General features: G+C 39.5%; 3 protein-coding genes across 4 annotated transcripts; 1 reads left to right on the top strand and 2 right to left on the bottom strand.

The window, feature by feature from the left end:
* Positions 1-2,481: 2,481 nt before the first annotated feature.
* Positions 2,482-4,131, bottom strand: HAM4 (GRAS family transcription factor). Its single transcript, XM_010256898.1, has one exon. It carries the CDS (start codon positions 4,129-4,131, stop codon positions 2,482-2,484), a length of 1,650 nt encoding a protein of 549 aa, XP_010255200.1.
* Positions 4,132-16,624: 12,493 nt separating this feature from the next.
* Positions 16,625-20,101, top strand: LOC104595747 (RmlC-like cupins superfamily protein). The gene is made up of 5 exons (XM_010256617.3): positions 16,625-17,001; positions 17,116-17,291; positions 17,405-17,485; positions 17,693-17,977; positions 18,078-20,101. Exons 1-5 carry the CDS (start codon positions 16,725-16,727, stop codon positions 19,923-19,925), a joined length of 2,667 nt encoding a protein of 888 aa, XP_010254919.1. The 5' UTR covers positions 16,625-16,724; the 3' UTR covers positions 19,926-20,101.
* CYP721A1 (cytochrome P450, family 721, subfamily A, polypeptide 1) lies at positions 18,634-23,364 on the bottom strand. 2 transcript variants are annotated; one of them, XM_010256616.2, is made up of 4 exons: positions 22,784-23,364; positions 21,368-21,612; positions 20,839-21,208; positions 18,634-20,754 (listed from the first exon to the last, which is right to left on the bottom strand). In XM_010256616.2, exons 1-4 carry the CDS (start codon positions 23,270-23,272, stop codon positions 20,341-20,343), a joined length of 1,518 nt encoding a protein of 505 aa, XP_010254918.1. In that variant the 5' UTR covers positions 23,273-23,364; the 3' UTR covers positions 18,634-20,340. The 2 variants fall into 2 exon arrangements, with proteins under 2 accessions (XP_010254918.1, XP_088743436.1); XM_088887310.1 differs by having other exon boundaries at positions 18,634-21,208.
* Positions 23,365-26,525: the final 3,161 nt, after the last annotated feature.

Raw genomic sequence — 26,525 nt, 5'->3', positions numbered from 1 at the left:
TAGGCGTTCCGTGTTCGACTGCCCGTTGTGTTTCTCGTTCGTGAGGACGTGCTGTCTCCTAGTAAAGTCCTAGGTCGAGCCATTCTTTGACATGTTCAGCACTATTGGTGGAATGGTTAGCTTGAACCATTAGACTGGCCAGACAATGCATCGGTTAGTCGCCCGTCGATGTTCACCACATGTCCACCCGTCAATTGGGCTTCATTAAGACACGAGTCTTCTCCTTGACCCGACCACATGTCAACTTCTAAGGGGCATGGATTATGGCTGCCTAAAAAAAAGTATGGATCACCTACCAACAAAATAAGTTCCAACACCCTACATCTCATGTCCTACTTTTATGGTGGACCCCAATTTGATAGTAAGATGGGTAGTGGATCAAGTTGGTAGGGTGTTGGAACTAGACTTGTTCATGAATCGGGTTGGGCTTTTACTCTTCGTTAACAGAAATTTTTTAGGCCTGAGCCTGAGCCTGGTCTGACCAACGGGCCTATAACTTGGGCCCGAGCCTGGCCCTCATAAAAAAAAAGCCTGGACCCCGAGCCCGAGACCAAAGCTCGACCTAACAAAATGTCTGAATTCTCCTCTGAGAGTGAGAACTGGGACTCTGAGATGAAAACTAAAACTTTATTAGAACAGAACTAAAACTAAGACACGAGCCTTCTCCTTGACTTGACCACGTGTCAACTTCTAAGGGGCATGGATTATGGCTGCCTAAAAAAGAGTATGGATAACCTACCAACAAAATAAGTTCCAACACCCTACATCTCATGTCCTACTTTTATGGTGGACCCCAATTTGATAGTAAGATGGGTAGTGATCAAGTTGGTAGGGTGTTGGAACTAGACCTGTTCATGGGTCGGGTCAGGCCGGGCTTTTACTCTTCATTAACAGAATTTTTTTAGGATCGAGCCTGATCCCAACCCAACCAACAGGCCTACAACTTGGGCCCAAGCCTGGCCCTCATAAAAAAAAGGCCTGAAGCCTGGGCCCGAGCCCAATGCCCGACCTAACAAAATGCCTAAGTTCTCCTCTGATATGAAAACTAAAACTTTATTCGAATAGAACTAAAACTAACATACCAAAAACTAAAGATAGCGAGAGAGAGAGAGAGAGAACCTGGTCACCGCCGAAGAAAGAGAGAGAGAGGAATCGTCGGTGGCACCGGTGCCTGAGTGAGTGAGTTCACCTCTGAGAGTGAGAATGAGACGTTAGATTGATGGGGAAATTGGGAAAGGGTCAATAAGATTAGGGATTTAGGGTTTAGAAAATTAGAAATTATAAAAGTCGGGTTGGGCCGAGCTTGGACTGTGCGTTTTTAACAAATCTCAAGCCCGACCCGAAAAATAATCAAATTGGGCTTTTAGGCCCGAGATCAAGCTTGCGGGCAAAAAATTTTGTTCAAACCCATTCTAGGGCTGGGCCGGGTCGTTGGACTACTTAACCCATGAATAGGTCTAGTTGGAACATATTTTGTTGGCAAGGGATCTCAAATCTCTTAGGATGCATTTGGAACTGATGTAAAACGTCGTCAATGTAAATAGTTACGTTGGTTAAATTTTGTTGGTGGTTGGAAGGAGTGTTGACGGAAATTCCACTCTACTTCAATTTTGTGTACGTTTGAATAAAGTAGAATTTTACATAGTAAATAAATTCCACTAGAGCAAAGTTTTGCATCTATTATCAATGTAAATATTACATGACAAAATCGATATAAAATTCCGCTTTTCTCATGCACATTTTTCGAAATTCAAATGGTTACTTTTTATGGTTCAATATAAAACATCATCAATTTACACCGATGATGTTTTAGGTTTTAAACGCAGCCTTAAAAACAAAATGCAATGAAGAAATGCACTTATGCATATTATATTTTGAAAAAGAAGTAATTACGATTTGGTAGAAATCAATTCATTGTATTACCAAAAACAGAAATCTATTCATTGTTGTGTGCGAGCATGTCTATATATGTGTGGAGACAAACACCTTTGACATGTACACGTGAATGAATATCTCCAATCCTATTCGCCAGCCAGAGTATGATTACCATCACAATCCCGACGTTCTGATGCTAGGCCGAGCCAAACGAAGCATAAAGTTCGAACCAGTAGTATTACGTGTGAAATGCCAATTGATACAACCAATAGAAAGAAAACCAGAAGAAGTGATGAAACCACCAAACCATGGCACCAAAGAAAATTCTAATAATAATAATAATAATAATAATAACACATATTCTGTTCAAAGATCGATCCATGAGAATTCAGGATAAACACATTTCGTTCCCCATTCCCCAACGAAGTTATACAGAGAACTCTTCGTTAGTCATCGTCTTCTCGAACGAAAGACCCATCTACAGTTCTACATCATCCGTTTATCACTAAAAAGAGCAGGAAAAAAAAAAAAAAAAAAACGGAAGCCCACCCAACTTGAATTTGCTGGTTGGGGGAGACTGCAGTCTGCAGAGTCGGAAAATATGCATCAGCGGCCGGACCTCCACGCCGACGTCGCCAGGAGTTCCCTCCCTTGCCAGCAAAGCAGCATGGTGGACTCTCTTTTAGCCACGCGGAACCCCCTGACTTGCCAACGCCTAACCAGACAGTCGGCTTGGGTTTCCGTGAACTCGCTCAAGCGCACTGGCCGTAGTGCGGAGAGAGCGAATAGTTCCTCCCACGGTGCCATGCGATATCTGGCTGCGTCCACGGCGGCCAACATCTTCGGGCGAAGTAAGTATTTCTCAATCTTTCGCACCACGTCCATGCCCCGTGTGTTACCCGCGTCGAGCGATTCTAGTACCGAAGTGTAGAACTCAAGCGCGCCAATGAAATTCCGTCGAAACGACGGCGTTGCGGTATCTCTACAGCCATCAGCGTCCACGAACACAATGATCTGAGGTGACATCCGTGATAGAACTCGGAGGAATTCTGGGATGGAGCTGGAAGTATTGAGATATCTAAAAATCGTTGGAGAGAGATTGATGGCGGTCATCTCGCCATTGAGGCACTTGATGGAGTCGAACAGTATGACCTCGAAAACACGAATGATCACGAAATCAATTTCAAATCGAATTCCAAGCTCGCGCGCGAACTGACAGAGATTGTCCTTTATCAGGTTCGCCTCAGGAAACGATTCTTCCGGTACAACAGCAGTAATTCGAAGAGACGAGGGAGGAACGTTACGGGACCTGGAATTGCTTGCGATCTCTTGCATGAACGACGCCCATTGACCTCCGAGCCCAATCTCGAAGTCTATTATGTGTATGAACATGGCTCCATCAACGGCCTCGAAAAGCGCCTGATTAGCGGTGAAATTCGCGAACTGAACAACGGGAGAGATTTCCCAGAGGGCCTTATAGGCTCTGATCTTGTAAACTATCTCGGATGAAGAGAGAGAACAGTCGATCCGGTTGGAGCCGGTGAGAAGCGAAAGGAGAGCTTCCTTGAAGTAAAACGCAGCTCTCTGAAGCGGCTTTCCCATTGGAAATTGCAGCCGTTGATTGAGCCGCGCCAATATCGTCAGCGCGGACTGTGATTCGTTGGATTCGAGGCACCCAGCAGCTTGAAAGAGCTGATCCAACTGTGAACAATCGAATTCGATCCCCTCTCCACCGTTGCTCCCAATCTGGTGGAAATTGTTCGACAGATTGAAATAAGTCGGACTGTGGTTCCAGGAGGCGGCGGAGGGATGATTGAAAGCAGGGACTGAGTGAGGCGAAGAGCCGAAGAAGGAATCGGGCGCTGTGAGGTGAGAAAAATTTGGGCTTTGTGGTCCGTGGGGACCGAATTGGGGGAGACTTTTGGACAAAGGGGCAGAATTGTCTTTCTCCTCCAAAGCCCACATCATCGAATCCCAGTCGTCCGATGACAACGGGAGTACATGGCCATCCCACTGAAAAGAAGGTTCCTCTGACGATACGCCGGAGAAGGCCGGGACTGGGTTAAAGGAATCTGGGACAGCGGCGACGGGGCTGGAGCTCCGGCGGAGGTCGAGAACCGAAGTAGGTTCATAACAAGAAGTGCTGCTGACGGCGGGCTGGTTGAAAGTGTTATTTTCTGCAGTACTACCGTTGCAGGAAGGCGATCTCTGATGGAGGAAGTGATGGTTCGTGGGGATGTTGACGGGGCTCTTCATGGCTTGGCTCTGCGGTGGTCTGGAAGCGGCTCAGAAGGTGGCGTTGGCCGATGACGGAGGAGAAGAAGAAGAAGAAAGAAATTAAAAGCAAGCCTAGAGGGTAGAGCTGTTGAGGCTAGCGTAGCGAGTCCTTCTGAGTTCTCCTTCTCCCTCTTTCTTTCTTGCGGTTTTAGAGTTTGGAAATGGGAATGGGCTTTTCGTCGTTATCATTGCTGGCTTTTTATCTTTGCGTGCATGGGTTATGGTCTTATGGTCATGGATGTTATGATGGATGCATGCAACCATGACATGGTGTGTATTGGTGAGTGATGAGGCCGTGAGGGGCCCTTTCATTCCTTTCCTTGGAAGCTTGTAATTGAAGGTACGTCTTTTAGGCCTTTTACACGACTATGTGGGCTTCCTGGCTTGTGGCTTGGCTCGTCGTTTTGATGTTGGGTTGAACCATGGTTGGCCACTACACGAGCTGGTTCAATGATGGTTTGGTTCTAATTAAATCAATTCTTTTAATAAAAGACTTTGGCAAGTTTGAGAGTGCTCATTGAATAGGGTTAGATTATGATGACGAAAAGACATGATACTAAAGAAATTACAATCAATCAACCAGCGTAATAAAAGTAGTTTTCATCAAATTTATAAGGATTGTGATTGATCAAAGCCTTTTCCATATATATCATAGATTTTTTCTATTGAATTAATACTTATTCTAATAAGTATTCTGTATTCATGAATCTTTGGTGAAAATAAATTATTTTAAATAGGAATGATATAGGTATTTTAAAAATAATGTGACAGGCCAAGACAATAAGCCATTATTGAATAAACACGAATTTAATCTTCCTGAATAAATACTTATTTTTTCCAAACACCAATAATTGCTAATTGGTGTGGTCCTAGCTCAAAATAAGTATTTATTTATTTTTAAGCACTGCCAAGCTTGGCCTTTTCTTGATTTCAACATTACATGCATTGATGTTCTGAACCACAATTGAGCCAACATTTCAATGGTTCATTTCTGATCTGCAACTGGTTGTTACCCATCCTTTTATCATTAGGCTAAACAAAGAGCTGGGGGTCGAGCCAAAGTCCAAAAAAGTAACAATAATAAGAGAAAGCTCAGCGAAGTTGGAGAAGAGAAAGAGACTAATGCTTGCGTCATTTTCCAAGTGCAGGAGACAGACGACGAAAACAATAATAAATATAAAATAGGGATTTGTTCGCCCCGCCAGTCAGCATGCAATACGAGTAGCTAAAACTAGATGTGATGTGGGGCCCTGATTCAACATTGAGAAAAAAAAAATAAAGAAAAGCAGGACTAGGGCAGTAGTAGGGCTACGTATGTGTTTTTCTTTCAATCAATTGTGAATTGTCCTCTTCTTTGTTTGTTCAGTTCAGCAATAAAGGGAGAAAAAAAACTCAATTTGGTTAATATAGTTTCAGGTTTTGCCTAAATTTCTTATATGCCCCTGCTGCTTATAAATATCAAAGATGCATAGGAAGTAGGAACAAAACTTGCCACTTCTGTTCAATGGAAGAGAGGAAAATACAAAAGCTCAATAAAAACAACAGAATAGTTATGAAATTTAAATGGGCGGTTGGTCACTTGGTCCCATGAATTGTTAAGATGGTGACTGAAAGATGGAAGTTTCTTTAGGAGGCGATTGATTTCACGAGCAACAAGGATTTCTCTCTCTTTGGCGGGTAGCCACGAGAAGCACAATATTTCCTTGAATAACCAGTGGGTTCATTGTTTCAACAGAGGCAGGGGCCACACTGTCACAGAAAATAAGTTTTTTTCTTTGACAAGGTATGTAGGGTCCCCTGCTATGTAACCTATATAATGCCTATAAAGGGTTTGCCAAAAAAAGTCGGGAGGGGGTGGGCCGATTGGGGAAAGGGGGTTTAGGTTTATAGGATACTCTTTCTGCCATGGGCCCATGGCCCATTTCACCCTCCCATGGCTTCGTCCGAAGGTTCATACTTCATAGTTGTGTTTTCATCACATTTTACGTATTTGTTGTAATTACATTTTGGAATATATATATTTAATTCACTTAAAATGGCTTCTTTTTCTCGCACTATCAGAATAACTCATTTATTTGCAAAGAATTAGTAGAATCATGAATGTGACCATTTTGGGTGTATTAGCATTGCGTATACACGTATAAATGCATTCATTATATACAAACACACATACATTTCTAGATGATCACCTTTTTTTTTTATTATTATTATTATTATTATTATTATGGACTTCATTTTTGTAGCTCATGATAATCTTGGTACATACAATTTAAAAGAAAAAAAAAAGAAAAGTATTGGCAATAGTGATAACCTGCACGGTCTGCCTAGGAGGAATGTTTATTATTCTTTGTTCTTATTCTTGTTAACCTCAATTCTGAGCTCAACTACTTTTCATGGATTCTAAGATTTAAGAGAATCTGAAAAAAAATAATAATTCTATTTAATTCCACCAGCATTATCATCTTGGAAGGGCTTTCTCAGGTCATCCTTTTGTTCTTTATCCTATTTAAAACTTAAAATTAAGTAACAATTTTCTCCTTATAATTTTATGTCCAACGCAACACTATTTTTTGGGTAACTAACGTTGCCTTTGGACAAACTTCAGCATATTTATGCTTTCAAAGTAAAAAAGCACAAAGCCCCAATTTAGGCTTTTTGCTTCAGAGCTTAAGAATTAATGTTTTTAGCTTCAGACTAAAACACTTTCTGCCACATGCTCGAAACACTTTTTGGCTAAACTTTATTTTTCACAGCCCAATGGTCAAAAGCCAAAGTTTATACAAACAGAGCCTAATTTCTTAAAACTTAATTTAGAAAGATTACAAATACAAATATGTGAAGTGCAAAATCTTATATTTTATATGTATTTGTAATCTTTCTAAACTGAGACTTATGAGTTTCCCCGCATACTTTGCATTTGTGTGTTGATTTGGTATGAACAAACATACATCTAAAACAAAAATAAATAAATCCTGAACTTCTCACTCTTCGAATTTTATGGGAAAACTGCTAAACTATGAAGGGTCTTGTTTTTGATAGAGGAATTGATCAACTCAAAGTTGCATTTGGCATTCCTTATTTTAAGGACTTTTTTTTTACAATTAAAAACTAAAAAGGAGATAAATCCTTAAAATAAGGAATGTCATTATATTATCTTCCAACCTAAGAAAAACCCATGAATAAATTTTTATTTATGACCATGAATCATCAATTGAATCATATATTTCCTTCCAAAAATCCTCTTAAAAGCAAACGCCCATTGATCATCTATCTTCTCAATCAAAGAAACACTATGACTTCCATAGATCTTGAACCTACAGTTTTTGCTTGGAGCTAAAATACTAGAATCTACACTCCATGAAAAGAGAGGGAGAGAGAGGGTTAACGTGGCACCTGGAAATTGTTCCAGAGGCCAAAGCGTCAGAAATAGCAGTCCAAAAGCAGAAAGAAGTGAATCGAGGGGGGGAAGTACAAAGCAAAATCAACATATCCTCAGAATCCCCGTCATCCATGAAGAGGACCCGGTAGCAGAGGGGGTGGCTTCCAATACAGATACGCTTTTAACATGGCAGAATGACCTCCACTACTCCCAACCCTGCCTTTTTGGAGTGGGTGATCATGACCCTCCTTTATGCATCGATTGATGGAGATTAGAATCTCAAACCTTCTTTTGTGTATTACAAGCTCCCCCTCTGACTAATGACTCCCCCCGTTTCAAAGCCGTCTATACTTTGGACTCCCACCCCCTAATTCCCAAAATTAATTAATAGTGTTTACAGATTTTTCTGTCCTTGCTATGCTTAATTTCTCTGTGATTCAATTGAACTCGTGGTCCAACGTGGCTAAATGGATGGCCACGTGGCAAATTGAAACCATTTACCAGAAAGATCAGATCAGCCCCAAATACATATCTCCCACATTTTTTTAGTAGATATCCCTCCTTTTAGCCTCATGTCCCCGGCTCAACTTTTGTTCATACAAGTTTTAACTACAGCTATCAGGTTTCCGATAATGTGGCAAACTACTTTGAGCCCAAGTGTCCTAGTCAGAGAATAAACTCATATATGAGTGGTCATGAAATATGCCACGTGTCCATAGATCTTGCTTTGTTCAGACCACATATTTTCGCCATATGATGGAACAGCTCAGGTGTTTGGACAATATGGTTGGGTTTGTTGTTAAAAACAAAACAACTGCCACATCAAGAAAAAACAATATAATTTTAGTGATGTGGCAATCCATATTGTTGATTGTTGAACACTTCCTTAGCAATCGAAATTCTTGCAAAATCCGAATTTGCTTTTAAAGCTAGTATCTTCTTCACCTTCTTAGCTTATCAATAGGCGGATATGATTTTAATGGAATCGTTGTACATGCATATTCTATGTTCTTCAAATATGTCTTTGTTTAATTAATTAAACAAAAACATCAGCAGAGCAATTAGTTAATTAATTTAGCTTTGGTATTTGCCAATATGGACTTCCACATCAGCAAAGTCATTTTTATTTTTTGCTGGTGTGGCAATTGTTTATGTTATTTAGAAAACAGTCATATATGTTGACAAACACCTCTTTAATTTCAGTGATGTTTTCCTTATCTGCGTTAGAGTTTGCTACTACCATGCATTAGACTGTCTCTTTTGCTAGCAACAATAATGGCACAGGAATGTACGTAATATTCTGAACGGAGCAATGCATCGCCAAAAATTAAATTACTCTTCAAAGCTCTTATAAATGAAATTAAATATCTGTGTTAATATTGTCCTTTAACTCAGCTCCTGGCGTGTAGTAATTTTTCTTCAAAGCTCTGATCAATAAGATGTTTACACAGACCCTGCCTCTGCTACGATCATGGTCACAGTAGAATCAATCTTATGATCCAATCAAGATGCAGACAATTCAATAATTTCGAATTTAAAATAATTAGGTACCATGTCAGTGTTTAATTAGACCTCCCTAGTATTTGATGTGGCCACCAAAATATAATCTACGGTGTCCATTGGGCGGGTTTTTCCGTTTTTAAATGGGGACAGAAAAAACATTTTTTTGCTTCGAATCAGGAACAAGGTTTGTATATAGTACTTTGAAACCGTGCTCTTAAACTTAGTGATAAATTATTAAAATATTTCTAAGTTTAATATTAAGTTTGAAGATACTCTTAAATTTCAAAAACCCTAAAAATTCTAAATTCTATAATCATATTTTCTAAAAATATCCTCAAATTCCATAAACTTATTTATAAATTCAAAAATTCTCCATTCCTAATGAAAATTTGCCCAATCACAAATCCACCACATTGCCATTCTCATTAAAATAGTCCTCCCAAGTGTCAACAAAACCGGTTCGAACCCGAACCACAGACATCGTAACCTGGAAAAGAGGTAGTGGGGAGAGAAAGAGACTGGTCATTGATGTGTGGGACACTAGGAAGGAGGGAGTCATTCATGCTTTCCGTGAAAGCCCTAGAAAATGAAAAAAGAGAGGGTTTGAATATAAATAAATTTGTATCTTTTCAAGGTAATGTCAATCATAAAATGGAAGGGGGTCCGACGGACGGACGGATTGATGGCTGAACGACGACTGCGGAACATATTCTCCTGCTCTCCCTCTTCTCTTCTCCCTCACTCTCTCCGTCTTTCTCTCTTTCTCTTGGCCGCCAAAAGAAGCCACAAAGCTTTTGATCGTGAGCGTTATCTCTACGCTCTCTCTCGGCTGCATGACACAATACCGAACACGCTCGTGTTGCTTGCTTTTACCATGCATCCATGCATCATATCTCATCTCCCCCATCTTAACCGACAAAAGCAGTCAAGTGGGCCCCTGCTTTTGCCTCCTCTGCACCCAATCGTCTTGGATTACGCCGCTCTCACTGGGTCCCACCTCTCACTTCCATCGACACGATTTGATGACAAGCTTTTTCTGTTTATTTATTCGTATTTTTCATTTTTTCTTTTCCTCAATTTTTTTTTCTTTTTTTCTGGGGGGAGGAGGGCTGAGGAGTGAGGACAACGTAGCGTATCTCGCGAGCTACCTACTTTATATGAATCCAGCACTACCCAGTGCAGTCTGCAGTCGGACCAGTGGACAGTGGTCCCCGACAGCAGTTCGTGCCCCGAATCGTGCTGACGTGTGAACGAAAAACATCGTACGGTCACTGTTACACGTCACACGTCACTTCATTTTTCGATTTTATACGCAAAAAAGAAATCGAAATAAAGGTAATAATAATCTCTTACGATATCGAGATCTGAAAGAGAAAGGATTCTAATCTAACGACGCCGTAAACAGATCACGTAATAGGGAGCCTTTCTTATCCCATCCTTTCTGCCTCCGAGTAAAAGATATCTAATCCATTGGTTTTTCCATCACATCCGTGCTCCACCTAGTCGTAGGAAGTAGGAACAACTGAACAAGAGATCGTCATAGCTCCTCTTTTGCTTCTTTGTCCGTTTGTCGTTTCGTGTTCAACGAAGGCAACGTGTCAGACTAACGCCCAGTTTAAAGCTTTGACTGGGTTGTCGTTTAACGTGGGCTCACCAAACATGAGTTAAAGCCCATTTTCATAAGATTTAACAAGTACAAATCATAGGATAAATATCATTTCAATTATCAAAGGCATGTCCCCCCCCCCCACACACTACACTTCTTCATTACGTTGACTAATTTGACCAAAGTGGGCCTTCAGGAAGTTCAGATTTCCCAAAGTAAATGAAGATGGGCTATGGGCTATGGGCCTATGGGTTCCCTTGTCATCAAGTACTGAAGAACTTAGAGAGGCTTTGAGGCCTGTATAGTATATACCAAATCCAGTCTTACTCAAAGGCAATAGTCTCACGCTTTTGCTTTTGCAACTACTGTTTGTCACTTGTGGTTAGAGCCTTAGAGAGGAGGAAACGATGCTTTAGGAACTGTTACTTTCCTCTCTCGGACTGTTAATTGAATGATTGTCAGCAACACAAGGATGTTCACCGACATGGAGCACTATGTGGAATAGTGGAAGCATCTTTTTACAGGTGGGATATTAAGGCCAAGCATGCATGAGCAATTGGGAAGTATGTTGTGTGAGTTTTATTTATACTGGTGTAACATATAGGAGTGCAAATGGGTTTGGGGGAAAATCTGATTTACTTTGTTTTTGGCTTTGTTTGTTTGCAGTGCAAATCTAAACTGGGTATAAACTTTGCATCCAGTTCAGTTTTGCATCTATTTCTTTGTTATTATAATTTGTATTCTTACTTGATACAAAATTTGTTACTTTTTTGTTCTATTTGCATTAAAAAACTGAAACAAAATTTATACCACCTTCCACTTGTGTCAATTCTCTCCTATATAAATTGGGGCCACATCACCTTGCTTCTTATCTCACTCCCAAACAAACGAGTGAATGACCTCTTCCTACCTGCATTCTTTTTCATATAAAGTGGGGTCACATCGTTTTACTTCCTATTTCATTTTCTCATTAAACAAATAAACAAAACAAAGGCACACCTGACGCAAGAGTAAATCAGGATTTACACTCAATCTATTTGCATGAAAGAAGATGGAAAATGGAAGGTTGTTTATTAAAATGAGATGCAAAAGATGTGGTCTCCACTTTCTATGAGCGGCAATAAAAGAGGAAGGTGGTATGAACTGCTAATGATACAAGAAGTGCAAATTTTCTATCAAGTAGGGTTCAAATGAATGAAAATCCAAAAATTTTGCATCCAGTTTGAATTTACAATGCAAACAAAGGGAGCCTAAGGAGAAGGTTGTAGGTATCGTCCTTTACCCTTATCTTAATTTGATATGAATAATATTTTATGCTTTAATTTATTCCAAAAAAAAAAAAGGTTCCAATCTAAATGGGCCTGGCCCTGAGCCCCTGATTCAGGGGAGGATCATGCACCGGTTTAGTATACACAGTGCAAATTCTGATCCATTCTTGGTAGTTTGGTTCCCACGTCGAATTTGGCTCATCTTTGATAGGGAAGCCATGGGGTCACTCTCTTCTCTTCAGGCTCTGTTTGTTTGTAAAATGTACAGGAGCGCAAATTCTGGTTCTTTTTTTGTTCCAGGTTTCAATTTGTTTTGTCTGTTTATAAAGAGTAAAATTAAAAGTAAAACAGCATGAGTCTCCTGTCTGTACGACAAAAAAAATGGAAATGGAAGGAAATAAATTTGCATTGATGCAAAATTAAGAGAGTGCAAATAGGGGTGTCAACGTATTTAAAAATCCGATTTCGAATTCGAGATTTGGTATAATCGACTCGAATTCGAATAATCCGAATATTTAATCGGTTGATTTTGGATATCCTATTCATACCGAATAGCTAATCAGATTTGAATTTGGATATGATCTGATTCGATTCGATAAATATCCAAATTAGACCGATTATTTAATTTATATATAATATATAATTTTTTAAAATGTTTTATATAATTTATATATATAATAATTAAATTATAGAAATAATTTATATATTTATATAAATAAAATATTTATTTTATATATTTATTAATTATCTAAAATAATTAATTAGTCGAATTCGAACCGAATCGAATATTCAAATATTTAATTGGATTTGAATTCGATTATTAATTTTCAATATCCATCGGATATCAAAATTTTTAATCGGATTCGAATTCGGATATTGCCTGATCCGATTTGAATTTGATCCATTTACACCCTTAAGTGCAAATGATTTGGATGCAAATTCTGATTTGTTTTTGTTTCAAATTTACCTTGTTTTATTTGATTGCAGTATAAATAAAGTAAAATAAGACCTGAAACAGAATGCAGTAAAACCCGAAATAAAATTAGACCAGAATTTGCAATCTTTTCATTTGCATTCCCATACATTTGTACTTGTAGCCGAATACTAAAACAAGGTAGTCTAGAAATTTTCTTTTTTTTTTTTTAATTTTTATTTTTTTATTCTAGGTCATTTTCAATGAGATGCTCTCCTCCCATAAAAAATACCTACAATCTCTCTCTCTCTCTCTCTCCTCCGTATCTCCTGCCCACGAGAACCCTGCCCACACCTACCCACAATACACCACCCCCGTGAATTGGGAACATCTCCCCCTGCATAATACTATGCAGAGGATGAGATGTTCTCCATATGTGGCTGTAATAAATGTGGGCAGGGTTCTCGTGGGTAGGAGATCCGGGCTCCTCTCTCTCTCTCTCCGCATGTTCCCAATAGAGTCCAGATCTCCTATCCACGAGAAATATGCCCACGTTGATTGCAGCCACACATGGAGAACATCTCATCCTCTGCATAGTATTATGCAGGGGGAGATGTTCCCAATTCATGGGGGGTAGTGTATTGTGGGTAGGCGTGGGCAAAGTTCTCGTGGGCAGGAGATCCGGAGCCTTCCCAATAACCCTACATAATATCATTTCCTAAACTACCTCCCCAACTATCCCCATCTTTCTCCTAAATTATCTCTAATTCCTATTTATTCGATCCCCAACTTTTTATGTATATCTTTCTAAAGAATGTTTGAATTTAAAAAATTAAAAAAATTATTTAAATATTCTAAAAAATCATATACTAACTATAAAATATTAATTAAAAACACAAAAAAATAATTATAATAGATTTAATAATATTCATATTATTAATAAATTTATATTTTTACAAAATCCATCATGAAATTATGTACTAACAATATAAATTATGGTTTTTTGGGTTATTGAATTTAAATGTTATTCAAATAATAAAATTGTAACATTAAAAATAAAATATTATTTAAATATTTCAATAACCAAATATCTTAAATAAAAAAATATTAAAAATAACTAAATAATTATATAACACGGTATTTAATATTATACAATAAATTCAAAATAAATAATGAAATATTTTATATTATTTATATATGATTTAAATATTTAAATAACTAAATATTTTCACTAACGAAATATTTAGCATAACTAGATTTTAAATAGTTAAAATAATGAAATTATGTAATAAATTTTAAAAACATCTTAAAACTAGAAAAATAATTATAACATAATATTCGAATTAATAATAATTTAATATTTTATAAAATTAATAACGAAATTATGTAATAATAGTATACATTATAATTTTATGGATTATTAAATTCAATATATAATTAATATTTAAAAAGTAAATATTTATATTATTTAAATAACTATGTAATATTGTAAATAACTAATTCCACTTATATTAATTAATAATTCTAGAAATAACTTTCACAAAATAATATTTATTATTCATAATTTTAAAATCTGGACCTATATTTTAAATATACTAAAATTAATATTTATTGTATTTTAAGTAATTATTTATTTTTTTTGTGATAAGTATATTTTCAATAATTATGTATAAATATATTTTTGTTTCAGTTTTTTATAGAAAATTTTAAATAATTATTGGAGATTACTGTTATTTAACATTTTAAGTTTATTTTATTGTACTAATTGTATTTTTTTATAATATATTGTTTAATATTTTAGTAATTATTGTATTTGTTATATTTTTATTTTTATTTTTTGTATTTTTATTAACAATATATTTTCAATAATTGTGTACTTTTGCTATTTATGTAGCACGATCTGACTCTCTCTACTAGCGGGCAACTTGGACGTCGGACTAGGTAGGTCGCATGGACGAATTGCAAGAAAAAAGAAATCAGAGTGTCCGAAGTCAGTCAAGTCTACAGAAGAAAGTTGCCTCTTACGTCGACCTGATGTCTTGTTGGGCCGTTCGCAGTTCAGCCTACCGAAGTGGTGCCGAGGTCATCAAGGCGATTGCGAGGTGTCCGCAGTGCTCCTGAGGTCTGCCATCGTAGTGTTGAGATGTTGTATGACTGCTATGAAATGCAACGCGTCATCACATCATTGGAGGGCCAAATCACCCCTCACCAGTTATAAATTTACAATAATTTTTGGAGATTAACCTATTGTTATTTATTAGATATTAGACTATTAATTTAGATAAAATTAGGAATGTTCATAAGTTGGTTCGGTTCGGTTTTAGGCTGTTTTGACAATCAAATCAACCTGGTCAGGTTGAGGAGTTGGTCACCAAAAACTATAAACGAAATTAATCGAACCTGCTCAGGTCGGGAAATTGTTGAACCAAAGCCAAATGAAAATTCTAGAAAACCAACTAACTCGACCCAAGTTGATCGTATTGGTAGATTTCGTCAATTTGATGAACAACCCTAACTGAAATTAGTTATTATTATTTTTGTGCTGTAAAAAATTATTAAAAATAATATATAAAATATAAGGGAAAATCTATGATGCGGGAAAGATATGGTATTGAAAGAATTTTTACCAATCAAAATCCACTCATGAATTTTGATAATTAACATTTGATTGGCAACAGGTATGATACTAGCTGATTTGTCAAAAAAATTTTAGCTATCACATGTTTCCCATATCATAATAGACATAACAATACTCACTGTCATGGTACCCAATGGCAAGACACGATCCAATCTTGGATAAACCCTAACTCGGGGTGTCAATTGGACAGGATTTGGCCCAATCTGATCCGATCCAATGTGAATCCATTATAAATGGACCCGATCTAATCCAATTCAATGAATATTTTGGATTAGTGTAATTTAACGTCTGAACTGTTCAATTTATTCAAATTTGTGTTAAATTATTTAGATTAATTCCAACCCAAACCCAATCCATTCCATTAACACCTATATTCTTATTATGAATGGATCGGATATTAAGTCATTCTTTAATATCTGACCCAATTCAATCCAATAAATATTTGAACCATTAAATCTAAACTGATCCAATTCATTATGTCTTATCTGTCCGTCTAATCCATAGAAATTGATTTTGGTTTGAACGGGTGCAACCGAAAATTATTCCATTAAGACCCCTAACCCCTAGTGGTTGAGCCAGGCCTAAAGTGTCAACCTCAAGCCCAGTCACGGTTTCAACAGAAAAGAATTATCTTGGGTTTCCGGTCATGCAAATCCACTCAGTCCCACGCCAGGTGACAAGTTAAATTACAGTTTAATCGACCAGATCTATCATCTAACGGTTGGAATTCGTGACCATCATGCATACACAGTGGGATCAATTAATTCGTGACCATCATGCATACACAGTAGGTGACTGTTGAATTGGGATCTTCTGTCAACAAAACTTGTTCCAACTCCCTATCAACATGATCTGACAGACACATCTCATCATGATATCGAAACCCACCATATACGAGATGTGTGGTGACTGGTGTCGGATCATGTTGGAAGGAAGTTGGAACGTATTTAATTGGATGGTAATCCGGAGTCCGGACTGTAATTATTTGTCTTATACGTGGTATGATACTATGATCTCGAGGAACCATCTGGCGACAGAGGAAATGGTCTATTGAGACAAGTAGATGGAAAAGAATCATTTCACTACTAAAGTTTACCACACTGAACAGGGCTACGAAGGTGACACGTTTCAAAAAAGTGTACACGTGTTGGATTAAAAAGACACGTTACTCCGTGGGTCCTCTTCATTGTTTCTCTATAAAGGACGGACCTTGTTTCCACACCGACCAGTAGTAGCACACACTCTCTCGTCTGCATGTGAACGAAATGTTGAAGAGAGCTTTAACTTGGCAATTTTTCTTCCTTCTTTTCTGTTCTTCAACTGTCATAGCTTTGGAAGATGATGTACTTGCTATGAGGCCTCTGTTCACCAAATATAGCCGGAGAAGCATTACTTCGACGGAGTTCGGAGAGATCACAGCCGTGGAAATCAGTGATGGCAGCACTGGAGGGACCTACCAACTTCAGTTCATCACCTTGGAGCCTAACTCGCTTTTCCTTCCTGTACTATTACACGAAGACATGATGTTTTACGTTCTCACAGGTAAAGCAAATGCAGTAGCAGTGCACGTTGCACCCATTTGTATGGGATTCAACTTTTCCTTCTTGCTTTTCCTTTTTGAAGCATATGCTTGTGCATGCATACCTGTTGGTGCAGGGAGCGGGAGTTTGAATTGGGTTGATGAAGAGGGCGTGACGAACCAGATAGACGTGAAGCGAGGTGATGTCTTTAGAATCCCTTCGGCTTCATTTTTCTTTGCGAAGAGCAGCTTGGAGTCGACAAGGGAGAGGCTCAGGATTTTTGCCATCTTTGACAATGCCAATAATGCGCATGTATGTGAGCTGATTTTTAGAGTTTTCAAAGATTCGATCTTTACATACAAATTCTTTTAGCCAATTTTGATTGAATGGTTGGTATGCATGGATTGAATGCAATTCTCATGCAGGAGCTCTCTGTTGGGGCATACTCGAGGCTGAGCGACCTGGTCTTAGGTTTTGATTGGAAGATTCTCCAGTCAGCCTTCAAGGTAAGAGAGTTCAAAGCCTTTCTTCACTGCAGGTCTAAAGTAGAGTGGTCATAATTGATGTTAGTAGACCATAATTCGTCCCAAGTAGAGGTGGATTGAATACAAGTGAACCAGGGTTGCTTAAACTATACCCATTTAAATTAATTGGCTAATTGCTTGATTAGAATTTTCAAGGCAGAGCTGTTAATTCTTAGTGCGAATGGTCAGGTCTCTCCAGAAATGATAGAGGAGATAAAAAGTGCGGCTAAGCTTCCAGCAATTCTTCATGTACCATCGAAGAATGAAACAGAACAAACCAAATGGCAGGCTAGAATTATTAAGGCCCTTATGGGAAGTGGCTCATATGAGTTGAACAAAAAGAAGAAAACAAAGATATTCAATTTTCTGAAAGCAAAGCGAGATGTTGAGAATGCTAATGGCTGGAGTGTGACGGTGAACAAAAAGGACTTAAAAGGTTCCAGCTTCGGAGCGTTCATGGTGAACTTAAGCAAGGTTAGCTGCTTGAAAATTTGTTGTTTCTACGAAGGATATGTCAAATATGCTCTTCCCTGCACAGGCTACGCTTACTAACAGTGTTTGTTGCTCCACGAAGGATTCCATGATGGCGCCCCATTGGAATCCAATGGCAACGGAGATAGCAATTGTAACGCACGGAGAAGGAATCGTTAGCATTGTCTGCTCGAGCAGCACATACGAGTCGTCGTCGGACTGCAAAAACATGAGGTTTAAGGTCCAAGAGGGAGATGTCTTCGTTGTTCCACAGTTCCATCCCATGGCCCAGATGTCATTCAGTAATGACTCTCTTGTTTTCATGGGGTTCAGTACAATGGCAAAGAAAAATTACCCCCAGTTCCTAGCTGGGAAAAACTCGGTGCTTCAGACATTAGATAGAGACATTTTAGCTCTGTCCATGAATGTGTCTAACAAAACAATTGACCGGCTATTATCTTCTCAATCAGAATCTTTCATACTTAGCTGCCCATCATGCGCAGAGGAGGAAGAAGCTGCAATGCAGGAGGAAATTGAGAGGGAAAGGCAAGAAGAGGAACAAAGGAGGAGAGAGGAGGAAGAAGCTAGGAGGGAAGAGGAGAGAGAGGCAAGAGAAAGGGAGGAAGAGAGGAAAAAAGAGGAGGCTAAGAGGAGACAAGAAGAAGAGAGGAAAAGGCAAGAAGAGGAACAAAGGAGGAGAGAGGAGAGAGAGGCAAGAGAAAAGGAGGAAGAGAGGAAAAAAGAGGAGGCTAAGAGGAGACAAGAAGAAGAGAAGAGGCAACAAGAGGAAGCTAGAAGAAGACAGGAGGAAGCAGCGAAAAGGGAGGAACAGAGGAGAGAGGAGGAAGAAGCTTGGAGGAAAGAGGAGAAAGAGGCAAGAGAGAGGGAAGAGAAGGAGAAGCAAGAACAGGAGGCTAGGAGGAGACAGGAAGAGGAGAAGAGGCAACAAGAGGAGGCTAGAAAAAGACAGGAGGAAGCAGCGAAAAGGGAGCAAGAAGAGGCCAGAAGACAAGAAGAAGAGAGGCAAAAGAAGCAGAAACAGCAAGAAAAAGAAGAGGAAGAGTGGCAAGAACAAGAAGAGGAGGTAAGGAGACAGGAAGAAGAGGCCAGAAGAAGACAGAGGGAAGAAGCAAAATGGGAGGAAAAAGAGGCCAGTAGACAAGAAGAAGAAAGGCAAAAGAAGCAGAGGCAAGAAGAAGAAGAAGCTCGTAGGCAACAAGAAGAGGAGGCCAGGGGACAGGAAGGAAAGAGGCAGGAGAGACAGAAAGAAGAAGAAGCAGGTCGTTGGCATGAAGGGCAACAAGAAGAAATGAAGGCCAAGAGACAGGAAAGAGAGAGACAGGAGAGGCAGAGGCAAGAAGAAGAAGAAGAAGCATCTCGCAGGCAGAGACAAGAAGAAGATGCCCGTAGGCAACAAGAACAACAAGAAGAGGAGACCAGGAGACAGGAAGGAAAGAAGCAGGAGAGGCAGAAACAAGAAGAAGAAGAAGAAGAAGAAGAAGAAGCATCAGCTCGTAGGCAACAAGGGCAACAAGAAGAAGAGGCGGCCAAAAGACAGGAAGGAGAGAGACAGGAGAAGCACAGGAAAGAAGACGAAGAAGAAGAAGAACAGCAACAAGAAGAGGAGGCCAGGAGACAGGAGAGGCACAGGAAAGAAGACGAAGAAGAAGAAGAAGAAGATCGTAGGCAACACGAAGAGGAAGTTAGAAAAGAAGAGTCGGAGGAAGCCCAAAGGCCAAGGGGAAAAGAAGAACAAGAAGCAAGGAAAGCAGAAGACGAAGACAGAGGACGAAGGGAACAACCAGAGACGGAGGAGGAAGCAGCAAGAAGACAAGAAGAGGAGAGGCAACGAAAGCAGAGAAGGGAGGAAGAGGGTGATCAAGGCTATGGTGGTGGAGGCGAAGGAAGAAGAGCCTTGAGAAACATAAAGAGAATTGGACATTACTTCTAAGTGATCGTCAAATATTACTTATCCATTACCATCTATTTAGCTTAGTTATATGCAAATAAATCTCTTACCATGTTTCAGGCTGCTTTTAATGCTTTTTTTTTTATGTTTTCTACTTTCAAGCTATGTATCTTTTGCCCAAGAATAAATAATTAAGACTATGTAGGTGCTTCCTTTTACTGTTTTTTTTGTAACTGTTGGTCTCTAGAGATAAGAAGTTAAGCTGTCTCTATTTCCCATTTTGGGAGCTCGAGCTGGAAATAAGGCTACAGGGGTCTATCTCCCCAATTCTAAGCTAAACAAGCACAGGTTAATTATCAACCTATATAAACTATTTCTATCCATCATTGAACTAGTTTACTTGTTCTTGTACTAAGCATGTTCTATTTCTATACACATTCCGGTCCCAAATACATCCTCATACCTTTCTAAACACAACCTGGGCTCCATATTGAGGCTGAATCGTTAGAAACTGCATAGGAGCATGGACATAAGATGGCGATGGGACAAATGAAAATCTACGGATGATTATAGTCAGAAGAACTTTTGCCTCAACAACGGCTAGATTTTGACCCACACAGATCCTGGGACCTAATCCAAACGGGAAGAATGAAGCCAAATGCTTTTTGGGATTGTTAAATCTCAGCGGATTGAACTCATCGGCATCTTCACCCCAAATTTCAGGGTCATGATGGACGGCGGTCATGGCCAGATACAGTTGCGTGTTAGCAGGAATGTTAAGTTTCCCTAGCTTGACGCCCTTGTTTGTTTGCCTCATCAACATCACGGCCGGTGGGTAGAGGCGGAGTGCTTCATTGATAATCATGCTTACCTGTTGATACAAAGTTAGAATCTTGCTTCTGATTTGATAGTTCAGATTTGCTACGCTTTGAAAATGAATACAAAATGAACTTACAATTTTGAGGTCATTCAAATTCTCTGCAGTAGGCAGCCCAACATCACCGCAGACGCAATCAACTTCTTGGCGTGCTTTGCTTTGCCATTCTTGGTGCAGTGCTAGAAGGAGAATCGCCCATGTCAAAAGGTTGGCACTAGTTTCTTTCCCTGCAAAGTAAAATGTCTTACATTCATCTATTATCTCTTCCACACTCAGTCCTTCAGTCTTCTCGGTTTCCGACTGGTTTCTGTTAGTCGACATCAATAGGCCAAGGAGGTTCCTGGAATTTTGACTTGTTTCACCATTAATCTCAATCAGCCTCCGTAGCGATTCTCGAATTTCCTTCTCTAGCTTCCATCTCCGTCTGTTCTTCTTTGTGGGTACAAACCTATGAATTATTTGTGCGGTGAAAACTACCATCGTCATCAAATTTGGCCTTTTTAAGTCATGCTTTTGTAATGCTCTTGTATATTTGTAGTTGCAGAAGCAAACAAATGAAAATGGGGAAAAAATTGAGAACGAGCAGATTCCGTTTGAATGTTGTTACCTAAACCCGGGAATGTACACGCTTCGTAGAGCCTGCGATACGAGGTGCATCTGTTGTTCTTGTAATTGGAAGATGTGCTTCCCCTCTTCGTAGCTGCTACCAAAAGCCGTTCGTGAGATAATGTCAGCAGTGAGATTATGAAGCTCTCTGTTCACTTCTATCTCGATTTCATCTCTTTCGCCTCTCTTTTCTTCCCACTTCTTCAACATTTTTAATGTGCTAGCCACAATTTCTGGCACCCATTCCTGCACCAAGGAGTAAGTTTATCGACCATTTCATTGTTATTTTGCGTTTAAGATGTGGACTTGGATGAACAGATTGCCTATGTTCAACCGGATTGACAGGTGAGATGAATGGGGTCGACCCTTTTCGGTGGTTCACCAATCCGTATTGATCCATGTTCTTATCAAATATTGGAAAAATCTAAGCTGTCGGAAATACATGATACCACAAAAGGTTTGACCAATCAAACTCCCCTCCCCCGTGAATTTTTGATAACTACCATCTGATTTGGATTGGGTTTGGTTCTGGTAGCGGTTTAAGTTTTGGTTATTGGTTGGATCTCCGATTGAGTAAAATGGGTTGTGCCGTCTGGTGGGCCGTCACGACCTAGGACGGTCTGTTAGCTACAGTGGACCATGCCTGGCACGACATGAACCTCGTTTCGGGATGGGCTAAGGGTTTGTAGCCCATGGGCCACGCTGGCTCTTGGCCTGTGAGGGCTCATGCCAGCACAGCCCGTGGCTTGGCCCACATTACACCTCTAGACTATAGCGATTTATCCTATAAAACAAATAAAATATATAAATTATTAATTTTATTTATAACTTGTAACTTTCCAAGTTATTTGAATTTTTTTAAACTTTATTATGATATTCTTTCCAATTTTATTATAAATTTGTAATTTTTTAATTTTCATTATTTATTTTCAATTTTTTCTCAAAATAAAAAATAGCCCAGCCCGACTAGTCCCGGCCGGTAGTCTGCAGGGCCTGAGCCTGGGCCATGGGCCGTCCCGGTCTCCCCTTTTAGGGAATTCGTGCCAAGTAGACACGCGGGCGGGCCGGCCCGGGCCCACATTACACCTTGGCTAAATGGCTCCGACTAAAATAATTTCCTTGAAACGCTCGCACAAGTCAAACGATAAAGATTGTCAAGCTGTCTGTGGGCTCGTATGACTAGCATTGCTCCTTGTAACGTCATCCAAAAAAAATATTTAATTATCTGAGTTAAAGATGAAAAGAGTTGCAGGAAAGGGACCGACACGAGATTCTCAGAGACTCAGACCATGGTTATGTATGCAAATGGTGTAATCTAGACGCCCACTACATCATAAAAAAATGCACTAATCAATTAAAATATGACAGAGACAGAGAAACAGAGAGCGAAGGGGGAAAACGGGAGCCGGTAGCTCACCTTGACTCTCTCCATGTTGAAGGCCTGGTTGGTGATCCTCCTGTGTCTAGCCCATTTCTCACCCTCCAGACCAACCAGCCCATCTCCAAACAGTTGCTTAGACAAAGGATTGAATCCAATCTTCCCGAAAGCGCCGTTGGTGTTGAGCAGAATCTCCTTAATCATGTCCGGATCGGCGATAGCAAGCCGAGGTTTCGGGCCGAACCAGTAGAGAAATGTCTTGCCATAGATAGTCGACCAGGTATGGTAGTGAGGCATGACCCTGTGGATGATCTCATGACTGACAGGCATCATTGGCTTTGCTTGAGCCTCTGCGATCAGTCCACGGATCTCGGCGGCGTTTCCGAAGATCAGACGGTAGCCTGGGCCTCGTATTCCTTGATTTCGGAAGTGAAGCTGGGTTTTCCATGGAACCCAGATGAGGGAGTGTATGGATCTCAGCAAGATGTAGAGAAGAAGAAAGAAGACTCCAGTAACAAGAAGGTGCATGGTGGCGAGCGGCCCGGTGAAGATCGGAGAGAGAGAGAGAGAGACGCTATCGGGTTGCAGTGAGCATTTTAGATTTTTTCTTTGCCAGATGACGGTTTATTTATTGGTGGGCTAGGTTGACACATGACATGACATGACGTCAAAAGTTGATAATTATTGCTTTAGGTTTGACATATATACACTTGTAGTGACGAGGGGATCACCTATTGGCCCATTGATATTAAACACGGGATTTCATTTCAGACTTTTCGGTACAAATACGACACCAGCGATCCTATTGGCTATTGCATATAGGGTGCAACTTGAGCGGGCCCAATCCTAGCCCGCAATTTTATATAAGAGTTCAATTTTTTTGGTCACCCTTGAACTGAGTTTGGGCCCAAAATATAAGTTTTTAAATATTTTGGACTGGCTCAGGGCGCCTTCGAGAAGCTCAAACCTTGCTAACCCAATTTTAACCCGGATATATACATGTATATATACATATGTAGACACATTTATTAAGTATAAACATATTTTTTTATTAAATATATATATACATATGGATATTTATGTGTATATATATTTATATACACAAATTCAACTAAAATTCAACTTGACCCCGAGCTCAATCTAAATGCATCAAATATTAGTGTGAACTGGGCTCTGATTAAATAATTCGGATTGGGTATGGGTTGAGTCCAGCCCACTCGACTTGCACCCCCTAATTATCTATTCTTTTAGTGGATTCCCTTTTTTTGCTGCCAACACGAACACGATGGGCTTGGATACTTTGACTTGATGGTTTACTAACAAGTAACATTCATTCCCCATCACCCAATTTCCCGGCTCAGCCTGATCGTACAAGTATACAGTATGGTTCATAAGTACACAGCTCAATAAAGAATGGATTTCCACTGTTTTCAGTTTGTGAGAACTAAGAAGGCAATTATCACATGGGGTCCATTTTCTCAGGATGATTCAGAGGGCGTTATGAGAAAGGATAAGCTTAATTTGATAGTTATTTTAGTGGTTGTGGGATCAATCATTTTGCTCAAGATGATTGGTCCCACGATCAATAAAACAGTTAGCAAATTCAGCTAATCTGCTCTTTGGTTTTACAACATGAATATCTTTGTTTTAGTTTTCATTTGTTTTTGAAAGGAGAAATCTCATAAATTATCCCTAAATTTTAGGAAATGGACTCATTATATCCCTATTGTTTACAAAGTCCTTTGAAATATCTCTAAGTTTTTTGACAATTAACTAAATCCTTCCATACCATTAGCATTATCTTACAATCTGTTTACACGTGACTTATATAATTTTTCTAAATCTCATTATTACCCTTTTAATGTTGAAAATGCCCCTAGGGCTCTAAGAACCTTGAGCCAGGTCTCATTTAACAAGTCCAGAATAGATTGTGATGCTGCGCGATCTAGTTGCTCCCTGCTGGAGGTGATCTAGCTTCCAGGCGGACGGCGAACAATTGATCTGCAAGATCAAAGAACCCGGGGTTGTTAACCCGGCAAGGTCGCTCCGATGCTTAAGTCAATATACTGGTTGCGAGCTAAAAATAGCTTAAGAATGGAGAGAGCTAGAGAGCATATAAATCACGTGTACCTTGAACCACCGGGGGTGGAGCCTTTATATAATGGAGTCCTCGCGGGTTTTACGGATCGATTCTGGGATCATCGTCACGATAGGATCCATTTTCGTGTAAGTTGGAAGATAATGCTGCCAACCGATAAGGTTCATCAATTCCGCCTTAATCGGGCAGGGAGATAATGCTAGCTGTTACACGGCATGATCTCGTGAGGCCCGGGATCCGTTGGAGGGGTTTTCGGGATCACCACGTAGTGGCGTGTCGGAATCCTCGAACTGACGTCTTTAAGTCCTGAACTGGGTTGAATGTCGAAGTGCCTTGGCATAAGGTGTTCTTGTTGCGATTTGGTACCGAGTCGATCTCGTCTCGAGGTGAGCTTATCCCGAGGTCGATTTAGCTCGGGGTAGTTGGGTACCCGAGCTCGATCTGCTGCGGACTGGTTACATTAAGCTGAGTTGTCATCTCTTGGTCAGGTCATGTCCACGTGTCCCCTCTTTACTAAGTCAAGCCAAATCACCCTTCATCATATTGGTTTAGCTTGTTCCCAAGCCAACGAAGACCAAAGCATAGCAGATATAGCAATATTCGCCATCGTGGTATCCAATGGCTACCCTATGTCAATAGTAGGGCCAAAGTGCTAATCGATGGACTAGTTCAGTTTGTTTGAGTATACTTTTGAACTAGGCATATGAATAGTGTTAATTCCGTGCATGGTTTTCAAAACCAGAACGGACCAGAAAAACCGGGAATCGGTCAGGTGACTGATTTCGGTTTTTCCCAAAACCGGAATTTCTTTCAAAACTATTGATTTTGGTCAGCAAATCGCTGACTCGTGCGATTAACCGATTGAACCGTTCGAACGATTTTGACTGTTTTTTTAATTCTTTTGTCAGAATGGGCCGACCGTTTGGTTCAAACAGTTGGACCATTCGACCCAATAACTGGACCCCTGACCGGTTCGGTCTCCAAGTCGATTTTAAAAACCACGATTCCGTGTTTAAAAAAGAAATCCTTTCTTTTTCATCTTCATTTGGAATGAAGGTTAATGTCGTGGAAGCTTCGGTGTGAGTTCACATTTGCCAGTTTCTTTGACCACCAGTAGCCCAATTTAAAAGAAAGGCAGGTTCTTTGCCCATTATTCTCCGTTGGTTTCTCTCAAACATCAACCTTTGTCTTGCTGATTTTATGTTCCTATGGGTGAATTACTAATCCTATTCTTTCTAGTTTTTACATTTGTCCATCTTAATATTCACATTTCTGTCACATTATTTTTTTTATATATTTTTTATCACTTCTCTTTTTAATTTTATTTGGCAATACATTGACCTTCAATATATGCATTGTGCATTTGGATCTGCTAGCTATCTATCAACGGGATTCATTACTGGAAATACAATGTGTGATTTGTATTTACATGTTTGAAGGTGCATTTCTTTTGAGGACACAACAATGGATCCTGTTAATAGGTCCAACACAACAATGGATCTAATTTAACAAAGTTATAGTTAAAGGTGCCAATGGATCCGATCCATGGATAGAACTTGTTCCAAGCCCATTGCAATTAAGCTGGACTTGTGAAGGCAATCAAATTGAAAATTGGAAGCTGATCCAAATTCGTCTTGATCCATCTGAACCAACTTCAATTTTTAGTGTTGAAATTTGGGAAAA

The sequence above is a fragment of the Nelumbo nucifera genome, chromosome 5 (assembly GCF_055504915.1).
Source record: "Nelumbo nucifera cultivar China Antique chromosome 5, China Antique-T2T, whole genome shotgun sequence".
Taxonomy (NCBI): Eukaryota; Viridiplantae; Streptophyta; class Magnoliopsida; order Proteales; family Nelumbonaceae; genus Nelumbo; species Nelumbo nucifera.
Note: the sequence above shows the minus strand (reverse complement) of the source record. Positions and strands in the feature narration are given on the sequence as shown.